Below are 19,684 nucleotides of genomic sequence, written 5' to 3' on the forward strand. Positions count from 1 at the left end.
AAATCCACTCGTAGGAGAGCCTCAGCCTCCGAGTGAAGGGATGACCTTTTAAAATTGAGATGAGAAGGAATTTTCAGCCAGAGGGTGGTGAATGTGTGGAGCTCACTGAAATAGAGGCCGTGGAGGATAAATTATCGAGTGTATTTAAGGCAGACATGGGTTCTTGATTAGTAAGGGGATCAAGGCTTACAGGAAAAAGGCAGGCAAATGGGGTTGAGAAGTATATCAGCCATTGTTAAATAGGGGAGCAGACTCAAGTGGATCAAATGGCCTAATTATACTCCAGTATCCTATGGGTCTTTTGGAAAAGGTTACTCTCTCTATCCACTATGTTCCTTTGAAAATTCTGATCATCCGTTAATTTTTCATTTTGCTGGAAATGCAAGTATACTTGATGTGATCTCTTCTCATAAACTAACACTGGGAGCCTTGGTTGTTTTGGTGAATCTGCACCTAAACTACCCATGGTATTCCTGGTGTGGTCTAAACCGGGCTTGGGAATAGTTATGATAATATTTACCACTATTTGCACTCTAACATTTTAAAACTGTGAAACAGCTTTTTCTGTGGTTTTATTTGTACTTGATTGTGGTCTGTCTACATAAGCCCCTGCATCTCTTTCAATCTTCACCATTTGTAGCTTTTCTTCATGTAATTAATTGTGACTATGAAGTTCTAAGGAATGTTCTGAGATGCAAAAAATGTGAAAAGTGCTGTATTAATGAAAGTTCAATTTTTTTTTCTCAGTTCATCCTTACAACCAAACTTTCTGACACCCATCCTGATCTCTCCCTCTAGGGTTCGACATTCAACCCCTTACCTATTCTTATAGCTCTCATCTCCAAAGCACCTTGGGACATTTTCTGTGTTAAAGGCGATATAAGGATTTGGCTTAAGCACTGAAGACGGGGGAAGAAAGCTTCAAATGGATACAGGAAGTTCTATTTATCAGATGTTCTGAAATATTTTGTTCTGTCATCAGTTCTGATCAAGTTATGTCCTACAGTTGCAGCTTGTGGACATTCACGATCAGGCACAAAAATGGTGGAATGATCTCACAGACATTAATAACACATATAGGTGGCTACATTTTTTTTTGATTCACTTGTGGGATGTGGGGATTGCTAGCTGGACCAACATTTATTGGCTGTCCCTAGTTGCCTTTGAGAATGTGTAGTGGTGAGCTGTGTTTTGAACTGCTGCAGTCCATATGCAGTAAGTAGACCCACAATGCTGTTAGGGTGTAGGGAAGAAATTCCAGGAGTTCTGACCCAGCAACAGTGAAGGTATGCCGATATACTTCCAAGTCAGGATGTTGAGTGGTTTGGATGTGAGCTTGCAGGTCATGGTTTATCCAATGTATCTACTGCCGCTGTCCTCTTGGATGGTAGTAAGATGCTTTGGGTGGTAGAGGGAATGGATGGTTTTGGATGTGGTGCCAATCAAGTGGGCTGCTTTGCCCTGGGTGGTGTCTGCCTTTGAGATGGGTACAGCTCCACCAAACCAGGCAAGTGGGGAGTATTCCATCACATTCCTGACTTATACCTTGTAAGTGGTGGACAGGCTTTAAGGAGTCAGGTGAGTTATTTGCAGGATTCCTAGCCTTCAACCTGCTCTTGTAGGCACTACATTTATGTAGTTGATTCAGTTCAGTTTCTAGTCAATGATAATCCCCCAGGATGTTGGAAATGGGACTTTCAGTGATGTCAACACCACTGAATGTTAAGGGTTGATGGTACGATTATCTCTTACTGGAGATGGTCGTTGTGTAGTGCAAATGTTACTTGTCACTTCTCAGCCTAAACCTGGATATTGTCCAGGTCTTGCTGCATTTGAACATGGACTGCTTCAGTATCTGAGGAGTTGTGAATGGTTTTCTACATCCCCACTTCTGAATTTACGATGGAGGAAAGGTCATTGATGAAACATCTGAGAATGGTTGGGCCTAGAATACTACCCTGTCGGACTCCTGCAGAGATGTCTGGAGCTGAGATGACTGACCTCCAGCAACCAAGACCATCTTCCAATGTGCCAGGTATGACTGCAACCAGTGGAGAGTTTCTCCCCTGATTCCCATTGATTTAAGTGTTGCAAGGGTTCCTTGGTGTTATACTCGGTCACATGCTGCCTTGATGCCACAGACATTAATTACGCCATTTATCACTAGTGTTGTCTTAGTTATGTATAAGCTTTGGGTAAAAACTATATATGGCATGCATTTTAGATTTTAACCTGTTTGTTTTTCAGGCCTCTGCAGCTCTGAAAAAGATGTATCAGGAATATCCTGAACTGTACACCAAAAGCATTGTGTGTTCCTTTGATCCACTGGTCATTTTCAAGGTATTAAAAGCTTTAAACTACATCAAGGGTGCATGGTTTTTGTTCTGTAATTCTGTTTGGAAGTTGTATAATATTAAGGAAAATTTTATGTAATATATTGGAACAGAATTGCTTTTTTTTTTGTAGATTTTATATCTGAGATAAAACAAAATGTTTAATTTCATATTTATTTCATTCTTGTACCACTGAAGATGAAACAAGTTGACAAGAATGTAGCAACTGCTCTCACGCATCGACCTTGGAGGCTAAGTTTCTATGGGAATGGTAAACCAAAATTTCACGACTATAGGCAATACTGGTACATGTTGCTGGATATCATTTTGGACTGGTCCCTTCATGCTTTTTTATGGAAATTCTTTGGTATTTCTGCATTTTTAATGCAGAAAAATTTCATATCAATGTAAGTATTACAAACCTTACTCTGGTTCTTAAAAATTCTTTGGTTCATTGAGTATGAGTGCCATTCATTGTCTCCAGAGATTCTGAAATCAAGTTCAGTTCTAATGGAATTAAAGTCTCTTTAATTATGCTGTGCAACCCACTATGCAAAAAGTTGGGCGAAGATTTTAACTTGATTCTTAAAACATCAAACCAGTCTTAATTCAGAAAATATAAATGTTAAACTGGTTATTTGGTTTTAGGAGCAGCTAAGTAGATAGAAAATTTGAAGAGGTGGAAAAGAAGTCATTGGAGCAGAGTTAGAGGAGCTTTACTTTGGCTGTGCTACTTATCTTGTGAAAACCTGATCCTGGCACTTTGGGCCAGAAAGAGAGTCTGGGGATGATTTTTGGACAGGAAGCCGAGACGTGTTGGTTTGCCACAAGTAACTCGTGTTCCTACTGGCCTGAAATCATTCCAGTAAAGGCACCTAACCTGGGGATCTGTTTCATCTTTCTTCCCTTTACCTATCGGATTCTCAAGGCAGACTTTGAGTTTAGAAGTAATATTGGTGTAAAACTGATAGCAGCCTACTTAAGGAAGGGCTTGCCTCTGGAGAACAGGGTCGTTGCCTTACTAACTTGTTTTTCAAATTGGAAGTGGGTAACCGTCCCCAACTTTCTAGTGGAGAGGGGTAAATTTTGCTTCCATATACCTGATTTCTTATTGTCTCGATGAAAACATTTAGTCTGTTGCATTGAGGTGCATAAATACCTTCAAAAAGAGGGAAGCAAATGTTGTTTTGAGTATTTTGCATGAAAGTTCTCTCCTGTGATGCTGTTGCTGTGATGTTCATTTTTTAACTGTTTGATGATAGGGAAAATCTGCAGCAAATATCTTACTTTTGTATTTTAAGATTACAGTGACCTCAGCTGTCTCTTTCCCACTGCAGCTCCCTTCTGTCAACTAAGTCTTGCCTATAACTCAGACTCCCAGACAGCACAGGATAAAGCCATTCTACCAATCATATCTGCTCTGGTCAACTAATATCTGACTGCACTAATCCCATTTTCCAGCTCTTCATCCATAGCTCAGGAGGCTATGGCAATGCAAGTGAATTCTAAATACTAGTTAAATCCTTCAAGATTTTCTGACTCAACCACCATTTCAGGAAGTGAATTCTAGATTCCCACCACCTCCTTTTGGGTGGGAACATTATCCTTAATTCCACTCTCAGCCTTCTACCACCTAGCTTAAATCTATGCCTTCTGGTTAATGACCCTTCCCCTAATTGGAAAAAGTGCCTTCCTGCTCAGCCAAGCTGTGCCCCTCATAATCTTACACATCCCCATCAGATCCACCTCAACCGTTGATTCTCTAAAGAAAACACTCCCAGCTACCCACTGTTTCCTTGTAGTTCAGGCCCTCCAGTCCAGGCAGCAGCAGGCTGTGGAATTTCATCTGTCACCTTAAAGGGAGATGGCTTAGTAAGAATGTCACTGGGTCAGTATTCCAGAGCCCAGACTAAAGCTAATGGGTTTAAATTCCATCATGGAGGATGGTGACATTTAATTTAGTTTTCAAAAACTGGAATTATAAAGCTGGCCTAATGCTGATCTTGTAACCACTGCTGATTCAGGTTCTCTAATGACCTTTGGGGAGTGAAGTCTGTCTTTCTCAATCTGGCCTACATGTGACTGCAGACTAACAGCAATGTGTTTGACTCTGAACTGCCCTCAGGTTAATTAGAGATCGGCAATAAATGGTGACCAATTTCTACAAATGAATGGAAATATCAAAGCCATTTGGCCCACTGTTGTGGCTTTGGACTGCGTGAAAAACACTAATTCAGACACTTGAGTGATCTGCTTCTTGCACTTTAGTGCAAACACTTATACTTGGTAGTGGTCTCAGTAAAGAAGCCATGATGTGGAGGTGCCAGTGTTGGACTGAGGTGGACAAAGTTAAAAATCACACACCATGTTATAGTCCAACAGGTTTGTTTGCAAGTACTAGCTTCTAGAGCGCTGCTCTTTCATCAGGCAAGTAGTGGGGCAGGATCATTTGACACAGAATTTATAGCAAAAGATCCCACTAGTATCCTGATGTAGGAGCAGTGCTCTGAAAGCTAGTACTTCCAAATAAACCTGTTGGACTATAACCTGATATTGTGATTTTTAACTCCGTAAAGAAGACCAGCAGCTTGGACACTATCCGTTAGAGTTTTGGCTTTAGGTGGGATATGGACCAGGTGCTGGCAGGTGGGACTAAATTGGGTTGGGAGATCTGGTCGGCATGGACAGATTGGACCGAAGGGTCTGTTTCCATGCTGTACATCTCTATGACTCTAATTAAAAAATCCCTGTACCATTAACAGGTCAATCTGTCCAGAACAAGGAAACATTGATCAGTTACCAGCAGTGTTGTCAATTACTGTACTTGCGTATCAGATTATTAAATATGTTGCACAGTCGATTCGGTTTCAATGTAACAACTGTGTCAACTTCAAGTTAATGAGTCCAAGGACACCATGTTTACTTTGCTCTGGATGGTCGTTTAACAATTGAAAAGTGTAGATTTGTGCACTTAGCAGAATATCCTTATGGGTACCTTAGCAGTGCATCTCATCTAAAACGAAGAATAACATTTCATCTTGCTCCTGAACGCTGGTTATACCAGCATGATTTCACCGTTGAAGCTGCAGAACTTTAGTATCTTCTGCTTCTCTGTGCAACTAAATTCTGACTAGAGAGACTAAAGACTCTACAGCATGATCTTCCAGGTAAAGCTGTTTTATTAGTTTCATAATGGAAATTACCTGCACAGTAGTGGATATATCTATTCAGGACGAGCTTGCAGTCTGATAGCTAGCTGAATGTATGAGATGTGCAGGCTTTCCTGGTTTAGTAGTTCTTGGTAGGAAAAATTAATCAGACACCGTGGGCGGCACGGTGGCACAGTGGTTAGCACTGCTGCCTCGCAGCGCCTGAGATCCGGGTTCAATTCCCGCCTCAGGCGACTGACTGTGTGGAGTTTGCACGTTCTCCCCGTGTCTGCGTGGGTTTCCTCCGGGTGCTCCGGTTTCCTCCCACAGTCCAAAGATGTGCAGGTCAGGTGAAATGGCCATGCTAAATTGCCCGTAGTGTTACGTAAGGGGTAAATGTAGGGGTATGGGTGGGTGGCGCTTCGGCGGGGCGGTGTGGACTTGTTGGGCCGAAGGGCCTGTTTCCACACTGTAAGTAATCTAATCTAATCTAATCTAATCTAATCACTTGGAAGAGCAAATGTGATCCGCATTGGTGATGTTTCCATCATTGAAGAAAAAAAAGGAAAAAAATTAGTTGCCTGGCATTCAAAGCTTTTGAAGATGTTGGTGCATCCAATATGAAAAATTGACATAACTGTCCCTTATATCTTTCAATCAAAGCTCCAAGCTTTTGTCCTGACCCATGTGAAGATGTCATTCGTTGTAGTGTTCTGAATGGATAGGCCTAACACTTGATATTTAATGAGGTAGAGCTGAAAATATGTTGCTGGAAAAGCGCAGCAGGTCAGGCAGCATCCAGGGAACAGGAGAATCGATGTTTCGGGCATAAGCCCTTCTTCAGGAATGCCCGAAACGGGCTTATGCCCGAAACATTGATTCTCCTGTTCCCTGGATGCTGCCTGACCTGCTGCGCTGTTCCAGCAACACATTTTCAGCTCTGATCTCCAGCATCTGCAGACCTCACTTTCTCCTCGAAGATTTAATGACGTAGAGTTTTGTGCAGGTTAGATCTGGGTGGTGCACTTCAATTAGCTTTTGCTTGTGTATTCACATTGGATATAATTCTGATGGATCCTTAACATTGGTTTGGACATTGTTTTTTTTTTGGGCAAGGATTCCTCTGACCGAAGGGAAAGTGTCGCCTGAAAATCCTTATCCAGTCCTGTGGCTGCCATCTATTTGGTCAGTTACTCAGTACTCAATTAGATGATTTACTTTTCATAGCTGAAAAATGAGATGATGTAAGATAGTGAGGGAGTAAGTGATCCAAGGAGTAATAGAGGAGATTTTGGAAGGGAAATATGGGATGTGATCTTGTACTTTGGATTCAACTGTGGATTCAACTGCTTTGGATTTCAGTCTTCGTTGTCAGTATCTAGTTCATTGTCATCTACAAAGGAGTAGTTTGCTCCCACTAATGTCGCCTAATGTTTGTTGTTGTCTTGTGCCTGTTTGCTGTGTGAGAATGAGAGTATACTGAAGAAAAGGGACCTCATCGCCTGATGTATTAAATAAGCAGTTGAGAAGTTGCTGGCTGTCCGTGATGTACTGTTGATTGTGTAGGTTAATCTTCAGTTTACACTATTTCACCAATATCCTAACTCTGATTTACTGTCCCATCTTCAATGGCCTGAGGCTCATAGAAGATGAGATCTCCTGTGTTGTCTATGCCCTCTCTGGTCAGTTGTTCTTGTCAGGTGTGATTTACAGTTTCTCCTGAAAGATGATTACATAAATGACAACATTTGAGGGTTTGGTCTCATGTAGCATTGGACATCCAGTATAACAGATCTGGTGGTGCCATTCTGTTAAAGTGGGGGGAATGTCTATTAAAGCTCATTGCAAGTTATTCTTATTAGAATAAATGCAATGCACAATGGAAGAAACAAAGCCAAATAACCCCACAACTCGTGGAATGCTGCGGAGGATTTAAACAATGACTTGTCAGAGTCTTAATAATATTGCCCAAGAAAGTGAAGTAATTGTGCTCTAGTACCTTGACTGAGCTCATCAGGTCATTGAACACTTTCCATGCACTGCTTTGTAGTTACAGGGATGAGACAATGGTAACACACAGTGCCAATGCCACTTATTTACCTATATCTCTACATTTTCTTTATACAGCTTTCTGACGTTTTTCTCTTATGGACACTCAAGTTTTCTTCTTTTCTCTGCATTTTATCCAGGAATGTTTCAAGTTTGGCTTCCTGTTTTCTATCCACTTTGTATTGTTTGCTTCCTTCTTTGGATCTCTCTGCCTGCTGTTCCTTAAACAGCCATAAAATCTCTTGAGACATTTAAGAGATGTATAGACTTGTCAAAAGTCTACCACTTTTTTACATTTCAACAGCTTTCTGTTGACAGTTAAATCGAATGTTGATTTTTAAAGGCTTCATATGAAGCTTTCTTCACCTGTCTTGGATAAATTGCTGTGTTACACAGAAACAGCACTGAGGTTTTGAATTGCATGCTGGAAGGATCGGACCTGTGGACTCAAGTAGCCACATAGACTTTGGACTGTTGGACTCTGAATTGTGCTTGGAACCAACTACTAACACCACCTCTTAAATTTGTTTCTTTAAATTCTCCTGACCTCTGTGATTATTCTTGACTTCTGAAAGTTAATTATTTTTAAGTGCCTTGGCTTATTAAAATTAAAATATTATTTCATAGGTTGTGATGTCAGTCCCCCCTCACCAAGCTGAAGTTTCAATTCAAATTATGCACATAATTTCTTTGCATATTATGGTAAATTTGGTTTTAAAATTAATGTTTTTAAAAGATTCTTGAATCTCTGTTCATTCAGGTCAGCTAGGGACAATGGATAGTCAACAGTGAGACTTCATGAGATCAGTATTAAAATATTTATTCTTTAAGATTAGGTTAGCTTTAGCTTTAGTGGGATACTAGTTCATATTAGCATGTTCATGTATCTGGCCCTGTGGCAGCAAAATGTTATACTTAGGCTTAATCTGCAAGAAACAGACTCATTATTGAGTTTTGAGAAGAATTGTAGCTCAGGTTGAGGTTCTGGATGTAGGTTTGCTCGCTGAGCTGGAAGATTCATTTTCAGATGTTTCGTCACCATACTAGATGAAGCACTGGTGATATGGCCCACTTTTCATTTGTGTTTAGGTTTACTTGGGGTGGTGATGTCATTTCCTGTTCTTTTTCTTAGGGGGTGGTAAATGGGATCCAAGTCAATGTGTTTGTTGATAGAGTTCCGATTGGAGTGCCATGCTTCTAGGAATTCTCGCACGTGTCTCTGTTTGGCTCATCCTAGGATGGATGTATTGTCCCAGTTGAAGTGGTGTCCTTCCTCATCTGTATGTAAAGATATAGTGAGAGTGGGTCATGTCTTTTTGTGGGTAGTTGATGTTCATGTATCCTGGTGGCTAGTTTTCTGCCTGTTTGTCCAATGTAGTGCTTGTTACAGTTCTTGCAAAGTATTGTGTAAATTATGCTAGTTTTGCTTGTTGTTTGTATAGGGTCTTTCAAATTCATTAGCTGCTGTTTTAGTGTGTTGGTGCGTCTTTGGGCTAGCTACCATGATGCCAAGAGGTCTGAGTAGTCTGGCAGTCATTTCCAAGATATCTTTGATGTAGGGGAGAGTGGCTAGGGTTTCTGGACGTGTCTTGTCTGCGTATTGGGGTTTGTTGCTGAGAAATTGGTGGACTGTGTTCGTTGGGTACCCGTTCTTTTTGAATACACTGTGTAGGTGATTTTCCTCTGCTCTTCATAGTTCCTCTGCACTGTGGTGGTTTGTTGAAATAATGTTCTAATGCAGCTTCGTGTTTTGAACTTTGCTTATGAATTATCAAAACCAAGTTAAAATTAGCATTTTTAATCTTTTCAGTTAATTTAATGAATTAATATTCATGTGGCAGCTGAGAAAAGAGGGATTTGCTCAAAAAATCACCAGAATGATCTCAAACCCAAGGGTTAAATGTAAAGATGAGTTGCATGAAAAAAGCTCGCATTTCTTCAATAGATTACCTGGGAATCAAGAAATTAATTAGGGGGAAGTCCAGGGCAAAGGAACAGTGCTCTGGTATTTGGTGATGCTGTCAGCAAATGCCTTGTCCATCCTTAAAAACAGGCTGCTGAGCTAGGGATCTATTGGAAATTTCAAAATTGAGATTGATCGATTATGTTCATTGAGAGTACTCATGTGGGTAAATTGAGTTAGAATGTAGATTAACAATGATTTTCTCGTACTGCAGAACAAATTTGCGTGAGTCTGATGTCTATCTTTGTTGAACTGTATGCAAACAAATTTGAAACCTTTTGCTGACTTTATATACTTTGTCAAAAGTTCCTTGATCATTCAGTGTATATCATTTTGGGGCCAACTTACTAAATTATGTGAGAGGCATTAATCAATTCAGATACTTCCACACTTTCTCTTTCATAGTTGCAGAAAAGTTTGACACTTATTTTATGATTTGGTTGTGTTTAACCACTGGTCAAATTTCTTTGATGCCAAAGGAAATGAACGCCCTGCCACATTCTACCCACTCAGTCCCCATACACAGTGTTTCACATATTGTCTGTGCACTTGTGTGGTAGTGACATTAAAAATATGGTGTAGAATGCATCTGCTATCTTGCCAGTATTGCAAGATATACTTGTTCATTTTAGCACTTTTAAGGTAATAAAACTTCCCAAAGTGCTTCTAAAAAATGTGGCTGCAAGTACATTGGAACTAGGAGCAAATATGGTCAGAGTCCTACAACACAGAGTCAGGCCCTTTTGTCTAAACTGACCAAAATGTCCATCCACACTAACCCTATTTGGTCCATAACCTCCTAAACCTTTCCTATCCATGTATTTGTCCAAATGCCTTTTAAATGTTGTTAATGTACCCATCTCAACCACTTCTGCTTGCAGCTCATTCCATATGCGTACCACCCTCTGCCTAAAAACTTTGCCCCTCGGGTTCCCTTTTATTCTTTCCCCTCTAACCTTAAACTGATGCCCTGTAGTCCTTGTTTCCCCAACCCTGGGAAAAAGACTGAGAGCATTCACTCTATGTATGCCTCTGATCTTATATACCTCTCTCAGGCCCCCCCCCCCCCCAGTCTCCTAAGATCTAAAGGAAAAAAAATCCTCGCCTGTCCAACCTCTCCCTGTAACTCAGACCCTGGAATCTAGGCAACATCCTTGTACATTTTTCCTGTACTCTTTCCAGTTTAATAATATCCTTTCAAAACAAGGTGACCAAAGCGGAACACAATACTCCAAGTGCGGCCTCACCAACGTCCTATACAATTGTAGCATAACTTCCCATCTTCTATATTCTGTGCCCTGACTGATGAAGGCCAGTGTACCAAAAGCAGCCTTCACTGCCCTGTCTACCTGTGACTTCACTTTCAGAGAATTGTGAATTTGACCTCCAAGATCCCTCTGTCTCACTACACCCCTTAAGGTCCTACCATTCACTATGAAACTCCTACCTTGATTTGATTTTCCAAAATGCAAAATCTCACGCATGTATATTAAACTCCATTTGCCATTTTCTGGCCCACTTCCCCAGCTGATCAAGGTCCTGCTACAATTTCTGATAACCTTCCTCACTGTCTTCAAGAACGCTTATTATAGTGTCCTCAACAAACTTATTAATCATGTCTTGTACATTCTCATCCAAATCATTGATATAGATAACAAACCGCAATGGGTCCAGCACCGACCCCTGAGGCACTCCACTAGTTAGAGTCATAAAGATGTACAGCATGGAAACAGACCCTTCGGTCCAACCTGTCCATGCTGACCAGATATCCCAACCCAATCTAGTCCCACCTGCCAGCACCTGGCCCATATCCCTCCAAATCTTTCCTATTCATACACCTATCCAAATGCCTCTTAAATGTTGCAATTATTCCAGCCTCCACCACATCCTCTGGCAGCTCATTCCATACATGTACCACTCTCTGCGTGAAAAAGTTGTCCCTTAGGTCTCTTTTATATCTTTCCCCTCTCACCCTAAACCTATGCCCTCTAGTTCTGGACTCCCCGACTCCAGGGAAAAGACTGTCTATTTATTCTATCCATGCCCGTCATAATTTTGAAAACCTCTATAAGGTCACCCCTCAGCCTCCGACGCTCCAGGGAAAACAGCCCAAGCCTGTTCAGCCTCTCCCTGTAGCTCACATCCTCCAACCCTGGCAACATCCTTGTAAATCTTTTCTGAACCCTTTCAGGTTTCACAGCATCTTTCCAATAGGAAGGAGACCAGAATTGCATGCAATATTTCAAAAGTGGCCTGACCAATGTTCTGTACAGCTGCAACATGACCTCCCAACTCCTATACTCGATACTCTGACCAATAAAGAGAAGCATACTAAACGCTGCCTTCATTATCCTATCTACCTGCGACTCCACTTTCAAGGAGCTATGAACCTGCACTCCAAGGTCTCTTTGTTCAGCAACACTCCCTAGGACCTTACCATTAAGTGTATAAGTTCTGCTAAGATTTGCTTTCCCAAAATGCAGCACCTCACATTTATCTGAATTAAACTCCATCTGCCACTTCTCAGCCCATTGGCCCATCTGGTCCAGATCCTGTTGTAATCTGAAGTAACCCTCTTAACTGTCCACTACACCTCCAATTTTGGTGTCATCTCCAAGCTTACTAACTACCTCTTATGCTGGCATCCAAATCATTTATTTAAATGATATAAAGTAGAGGGCCCAGCACCGATCTTGTGGCACTCCATTGGTCACAGGCCTCCAGTCTGAAAAACAATCCTCCACCACCACCCTCTGTCTTCTACCTTTGAGCCAGTTCTGTATCCAAATGGCTAGTTCTCCCTGTATTCCATGAGATCTAACCTTGTTAATCAGTCTACCATGGGAACCTTGTCGAACGCCTTACTGAAGTCCATATAGATCACATCTACTGCTCTGCCCTCATCAGTCATCTTTGTTACTTCTTCAAAATTCTCAATCAAGTTTGTGAGACATGTCCCTCAGGATTCCCTCCAACAACTTGCCCACCACCGAGGTCAGGCTCACCGGTCTATAGTTCCCTGGCTTTCTTTACCGCACTTCTTAAACAGTGGCACCACGTTTGCCAACCTCCAGTCATCCGGCACCACCTGTGACTATTGATGATACAAATATTTCAGCAAGAGGCCCAGCAATCACTTCTTTAGCTTCCCACAGAGTTCTCGGGTACATAGAACATAGAACATAGAAGAATACAGCGCAGTACAGGCCCTTCGGCCCTCGATCCAAGCCCACCTAACCTACACTAGCCCACTATCCTCCATATGCCTATCCAATGCCCGCTTAAATGCCCATAATGAGGGAGAGTCCACCACTGCTACTGGCAGGGCATTCCATGAACTCACGACTCGCTGATGTTTCGGGCATAAGCCCTTCTTCAGGAATCCTGAAGAAGGGCTTATGGCCGAAACGTCGATTCTCCTGCTCCTCAGATGCTGCCTGGCCTGCTGTGTTTTTCCACCACAGTTTTCAACTCAAATCTATTTCCCTACTGTCTATATCTTCCATATCCTTTTCCACAGTAAATACTGATGCAAAATTTTCATTTAGTATCTCCCCCATTTTCTGTGGCTCTACACAAAGACTGCCTTGCTGATCTTTGTGGGGCCCTATTCTCTCCCTTGTTACCCTTTTGTCCTTAATGTATTTGTAAAAACCCTTTGGATTCTCCTTAATTCTATTTGCGAAAGCTATCTCATGTCCCCGTTTTGCCCTCCTGATTTATCTCTTAAGCACACGCCTACTTTCTTTATAATCTTCTAAGGATTCACTCGATCTATCCTGTCTATACCTGCCATATGCTTCCTTCTTTTTCTTAACCAAGCCCTCAATTTCTTTAGTCATCCAGCATTCCCTAAACCTACCAGCCTTTCCTTTCACCCTAACAGGAAAATACTTTCTGTGGATTCTTGTTATCTCATTTCTGAAGGCTTCCTATTTTCCAGCCGTCCCTTTACCTGCGAACATCTGCCTCCAATCAGCTTTCGAAAGTTCTTGCCTAATACCGTCAAAATTGGCCTTTCTCCAATTTAGAACTTCAACTTTTAGATCTGGTCTATCCTTTTCCATCACTATTTTAAAACGAATAGAATTATGGTCGCTGGCCCCAAAGTGCTCCCCCATTGACACCTCAGTCACCTGCCCTGCCTTATTTCCCAAGAGTAGGTCAAGTTTTGCACCTTCTCTAGTAGGTATATCCGTATACTGAATCAGAAAATTGTCTTGTACACACTTAAGAAATTCCTCGCCATCTAAACCTTTAACACTATGGTAGTCCCAGTCGATGTTTGGAAAGTTAAAATCCCCTACCATAACTACCCTATTATTCTTACAGATAGCTGAGATCTCCTTACAAGTTTGTTTCTCAATTTCCCTCTGACTATTGGGGGCCTATAATACAATCCCAATAAGGTGATCATCCCTTTCTTATTTCTCAGTTCCACCCAAATAACCTCCCTGGATGTATTTCCGGGAATATCCTCCCTCAGCATAGCTGTAATGCTATCCCTTATCAAAAATGCCACTCCCCCTCCTCTCTTGCCACCCTTTCTCTCCTTCCTGTAGCATTTGTATCCTGGAACATTAAGCTGCCAGTCCTGCCCATCCCTGAGCCATGTTTCTGTAATTGCTATGAAATCCCAGTCCCATGTTCCTAACCATGCCCTGAGTTCATCTGCCTTCCCTGTTAGGCCCCTTGCATTGAAATAAATGCAGTTTAATTTATTAGTCCTTGTCCCTGCCTGTCCTGACTGTTTGATTCACTTCTGTTCTCAACTGTACCAGTCTCAGATCAAGCTCTTTCCTCACTATCTCCCTGGGTCCAAACCCCCCCACCTTACTAGTTTAAATCCTCCCGAGCATCTCTAGCAAATTTCCCTGCCAGTATATTAGTCCCCTTCCAATTTAGGTGCAATCCGTCCTTCTTGTACAGGTCACCTCTACCCCAAAAGAGATTCCAATGGTACAAAAATGTGAATCGTTCTCCCATACACCAGCTCCTCAGCCATGCATTCATCTGCTCTATCCTCCTATTCCTGCCCTCACTAGCTCGTAGCACTGGGAGTAATCCAGATATTACTACCCTTGAGGACCTCCTTTTTAAATTTCTGCATAACTCTCTGTAATCTCCCTTCAGAATCTCAACCTTTTCCCTTCCAATGTCGTTGGTTCCAATGTGGACAATGACCTCCTGCTGGCCCCTCTCCCCCGTGAGAACATTCTGCACCCTCTCTGAGACATCCTTGATCCTGGCACCAGGGAAACAACACACTATTCTGCTTTTTCTCTGCTGGCCACAGAAACGTCTGTCTGTACCAGGGGACTGGAGAGTAGCGAATGTTGTGCCCCTGTTCAAAAAAGGGAATAGGGATAACCCCGGGAATTACAGGCCTGTTAGTCTTACTTCTGTGGTAGGCAAAGTAATGGAAAGGGTACTGAGGGATAGGATTTATGAGTATCTGGAAAGACACTGCTTGATTAGGGACAGCCAGCACGGATTTGTGAAGGGTAGGTCTTGCCTTACAAGTCTTATTGAATTCTTCGAGGAGGTGACCAAGCATGTGGATGAGGGAAGAGCAGTGGATGTAGTGTACATGGATTTCAGTAAGGCATTTGATAAGGTTCCCCATGGTAGGCTTATGCGGAAAGTCAGGAGGCATGGGATAGAGGGAAATTTGGCCAATTGGATAGAAAACTGGCTAACCGGTCGAAGGCAGAGAGTGGTGGTAGATGGTAAATACTCAGCCTGGAGCCCAGTTACAAGTGGAGTTCCGCAGGGATCAGTTCTGGGTCCTCTGCTGTTTGTAATTTTTATTAATGACTTAGATGAGGGAGTCGAAGGGTGGGTCAGTAAATTTGCAGATGATACGAAGATAGGTGGAGTTGTGGACAGTGAGGAGGGCTGTTGTCGGCTGCAGAGGGACTTAGATATGATGCAGAGCTGGGCTGAGGAGTGGCAGATGGAGTTCAACCCTGCCAAGTGTGAGGTTGTCCATTTTGGAAGAACAAATAAGAATGCGGAATACAGGGTTAATGGTAGGGTTCTTAGTCAGGTGGAGGAACAGAGGGATCTTGGGGTCTATGTACATAGATCTTTGAAGGTTGCCACTCAGGTGGATAGAGTTTGTAAGAAGGCCTATGGAGTATTATCGTTCATTAGCAGAGGGATTGAATTCAAGAGTCGTGAAGTGATGTTGCAGCTGTACAGGACTTTGGTTAGGCCACAGTTGGAGTACTGTGTGCAGTTCTGGTCGCCTCACTATAGGAAAGATGTGGAAGCTTTGGAGAAGGTGCAGAGAAGATTTACCAGGATGTTGCCTGGAATGGAGAGGAAGTCGTACGAGGATAGGTTGAGAGTTCTCGGCCTTTTCTCGTTGGAACGGCGAAGGATGAGGGGTGACTTGATAGAGGTTTATAAGATGATCAGAGGAATAGATAGAGTAGACAGTCAGAAACTTTTTCCCCAGGTACAACTGAGTGTTACAAGGGGACATAAATTTAAGGTGAAGGGTGGAAGGTATAGGGGAGATGTCAGGGGTGGGTTCTTTACACAGAGAGTGGTGGGGGCATGGAATGCGCTGCCCGTGGGAGTGGTGGAGTCAGAATCATTGGCGACCTTTAAGCGGCATTTGGACAGGTACATGGATGGGTACTTAATCTAGGTTAGAAGTTCGGCACAACATCGTGGGCCGAAGGGCCTGTTCTGTGCTGTATTGTTCTATATTCTATGTTCTACCTCTGACTACAGAATCCCCTAACACAATTGATCTCTTGGAAGCCAGCGTATCCTTCGTTGCATTAGAGCCAGTCTCAATACCAGAAACTTGGCTGTTCATGCTACGTTCCCCTGAGAATCCATCACTCCCTAGATTTTCCAAAATAGCATATCTGTTTGAAATGGGTATATCCACAAAAGACTCCTGCACTAGCCGCCGACCTCTCTTCCCCTGCCTGGAGTTATGTGACTGTATCTGAGACTTTCCTCCCTTCCTATAACTGCCATCTATCACATACTGTTGCTGTTGCAAATTCCTCATTGCTTCTATCTGTCTCTCCAACTGATCCACTCGATCTGATAAGATTCGCATCCAACAGCATTTATGGCAGATATAATCCGCAGTAACCCTTAAACTCTCTTTAAACTCCCACATCTGACAAGAAGTACATATCACTGCAAAGGCCATTTTTGCTCCTTCACAATCTACACACTCAGCAAATAACACCGTCTTATTCCTCTACAAACACTGCCCCAGGTTAAATTAATAGCTATGGCTTATCTTTAGATTAGACTACTTACAGTGTGGAAACAGGCCCTTCGGCCCAACAAGTCCACACTGCCCCACCGAAGCGCAACCCACCCATACCCCTACATTTACCCCTTACCTAACACTACAGGCAATTTAGCATGGCCAATTCACCTGACCTGCACATCTTTGGACTGTGGGAGGAAACCGGAGCACCCGGAGGAAACCCACGCAGACACGGGAAGAACGTGCAAACTCCACACAGTCAGTCGCCTGAGGCGGGAATTGAACCCAGGTCTCTGGCGCTGTGAGGCAGCAGTGCTAACCACTGTGCCACCGTGCCGCCCATGGATGAAGTTTAATCAAGAGACTTATCTCCAAAAACATATAATCAAGAAAGAATCCACTATACTCACTACTGCAGCCTTTCTCTTGGATAGACTTAAAACAACAATTAACGTATCTGATTACCGGCCTCCACTTCAACAAATATCCTTTCACTATTACCTGCTGCTTCCTACCATCAAGTTAATTGTGTATCCAATTTGCCAGCTCGCCCTGGATTCCATGCGGTCTTGCCTTCCACAGCGGCCTACCACGTGGAACCTTATCAAAGGCCTTACTGAAATCCATATAGACTACGTCTACCGCCCTGCCCTTGTCAACCTTCCTGGTCACTTCATCAAAGAACTGCAACAAATTTGTGAGGCATGATCTTTCTCTCACAAAACCATGCTGACTAATCAACTCTGTATTTCCTAATGCATGTATATCTTGACCCTCAGAATCTCCTCAAGTAACTTACCTACCATAGAGGTTAAGCTGACTGGTCTATAAGTCCTGGGCTTGTCTTTGCAGCCCTTCTTCAATAGTGGCACAACATTCACTACCCTCCAGTCTTGTCTTTTTTGAACCAGTTCTGCCATTCAATATTATCATGGCTGGTTATGGTCTCAGAATCATTCTCCTGTCCATACTCCATAATACATGATTCCCTTGTCTATCAAAAATCTAGCAAACTCAATCTGGAATAAATTTAATGATGCAGCATTTTTTTTAGGGAAGGGAGCTCCATACACTACCCTCAGAAAAAATTCTCTATCTATGCCTTTAAAGGGAGAACTCTTGGTTTTAATCTCAGTTCCAGCCAATACAGTAGAGAACTGTCGAGAAGGGTCTTTTGGCACAGTGGTAGTGTCTCTACATCTGGACCAGGAGAACTGGTTCAAGCCTTGAGGCAGATGATAACATCTCTGAATAGATTGATTATGAAATATCTAGAACTGTGGAGAGGAGGACGACCCTGGAAAAATGTTTAGGGAAAGTAAAATAAATACATTTGCTGTTTTTAAAAAGTGGTATCAATTTAAATAACTCTCCAATTTTCGATTTCTGTAGGGACTACATTCGGTTCTGGGCTGAAAGAGGGGTTGAAGTGGTTGCCTGGACTGTAAATTATTCAGATGAGAAGCGATACTATGAAAAAATTCTCCATTGTATTTACATTACTGACAGCCTTATTGAAAAATGTTCACCTGCTTCCTAACTTATCTCCTGAGATTTCTGTATAAACTCACATATGTAGTGCTACTGAACTAAATGTATGAATGGTGTCCTGTATTAAACAAGGTGTACCAATCTCTTTGAATTTTTTTTGTATTTTGATATTCAGAAAGGAAAATAGGTTTTGATTTGGTAAACTCCATTAATAGTGTAAATAATTATAATTAAAAGAGCAGCATAATGTTAGCATCAAATAGGTACAGCAAAATGCTAAAGTGATGTACCTGTCAAGATTTGCTAGGGAAGGCAGTATTCCTTCCTAGTTTCTGAAGATACTGTCTTGTTTATTTATGGATGAAAACATGTTCAGATGCTGTAAATGTTAAGTATGTGTAAAATAAATGCACACAAGTTGAAGTCATTCTTTGTTTTCACTCTGCTCATCATTGGCTTACATTTGACTTCCCAGACTCCAGGATTATTTTCTACATTATGATGCTGCTGCTGTTCTCTAACTGTGCTCTGTCACTCACATACTATAACCCAGCACCTGTCCCTGCACACCAGAGTGTTACAAAGGGACATAAATTTAAGGTGAAGGGTGGAAGGTATAGGGGAGATGTCAGGGGTAGGTTCTTTACCCAGAGAGTGGTGGGGGCATGGGATGCGCTGCCTGTGAGAGTGGTAGAGTCAGAATCATTGGTGACCTTTAAGCGGCAATTGGATAGGTACATGGATGGGTGCTTAAGCTAGAACAAATGTTGGGCACAACATCGTGGGCCAAAGGGCCTGTTCTGTGCTGTATTGTTCTGTTCTACCAGCTTCTACTTTCTCAGCTTTATTTTGACCTGGATCCTCTGCAAACATCCTGCTTCTCCTTGAGTGAATTCTGGTTCTTTTACCCTACATAGCAACCTTTTCGTTCCAATGTCTAATCTGCTTCTGAGTACATAATGCTGGTTTACAGAAACATTTCACTGTGTGCTGATCTAGACTAAATCTGTTGCTACTGTTCTTTCCCGTTATGGTTTCACTTTTGCTGCCACTTTTCCCATGCTCTTCATTATCGTTCTCTGCACTTATCTCTCTGTTAATCTACTCGATTCCCACCTACTCTGCACTCTGGATCAACCTTTGTAGCTCATTGTTAACTTACTCTATCAGAAGTCACACAACACCAGGTATATAGTCCAACAGGTTTATTTAAAATCACAAGCTCTTGGAATGTAGCCCCTTCATCTGATGAAGGAACTACATGCTGAAAGCTTGTGATTTCAAGTAAACCTGTTGGACTATATATACCTGGTGTTGTGTGACTTCTGACTTTGTCCATCCCAGCCCAACACTAGCACCTCCACATCTCAATTTACTACAATTGATCTATTCTCTCTTTAGCTCCAAAGTCATTTACAAATACACTTTCAAGCACCCACATGTAAATTTTGGC

General features: G+C 42.2%; 1 protein-coding gene across 2 annotated transcripts in view; it reads left to right on the forward strand.

Annotated features, from left to right (window-relative positions):
- Positions 1-18,659, forward strand: part of gde1 (glycerophosphodiester phosphodiesterase 1) — a 139,833-nt gene extending 121,174 nt beyond the window's left edge. For both annotated transcript variants that reach the window (XM_087997586.1, XM_043712163.2), the window contains 3 exons: positions 2,248-2,340; positions 2,532-2,740; positions 18,133-18,659. In XM_087997586.1, coding sequence (XP_087853712.1) covers positions 2,248-2,340; positions 2,532-2,740; positions 18,133-18,280 — 450 coding nt within the window. In that variant the 3' untranslated portion in view covers positions 18,281-18,659. The remainder of the gene's footprint in view (positions 1-2,247; positions 2,341-2,531; positions 2,741-18,132) is intronic.
- Positions 18,660-19,684: the final 1,025 nt, after the last annotated feature.

This window comes from Chiloscyllium plagiosum, unplaced genomic scaffold (assembly GCF_037043375.1).
Source record: "Chiloscyllium plagiosum isolate Xiang-an unplaced genomic scaffold, Cpla_swu_hap1 HiC_scaffold_20, whole genome shotgun sequence".
Lineage (NCBI taxonomy): Eukaryota > Metazoa > Chordata > Chondrichthyes > Orectolobiformes > Hemiscylliidae > Chiloscyllium > Chiloscyllium plagiosum.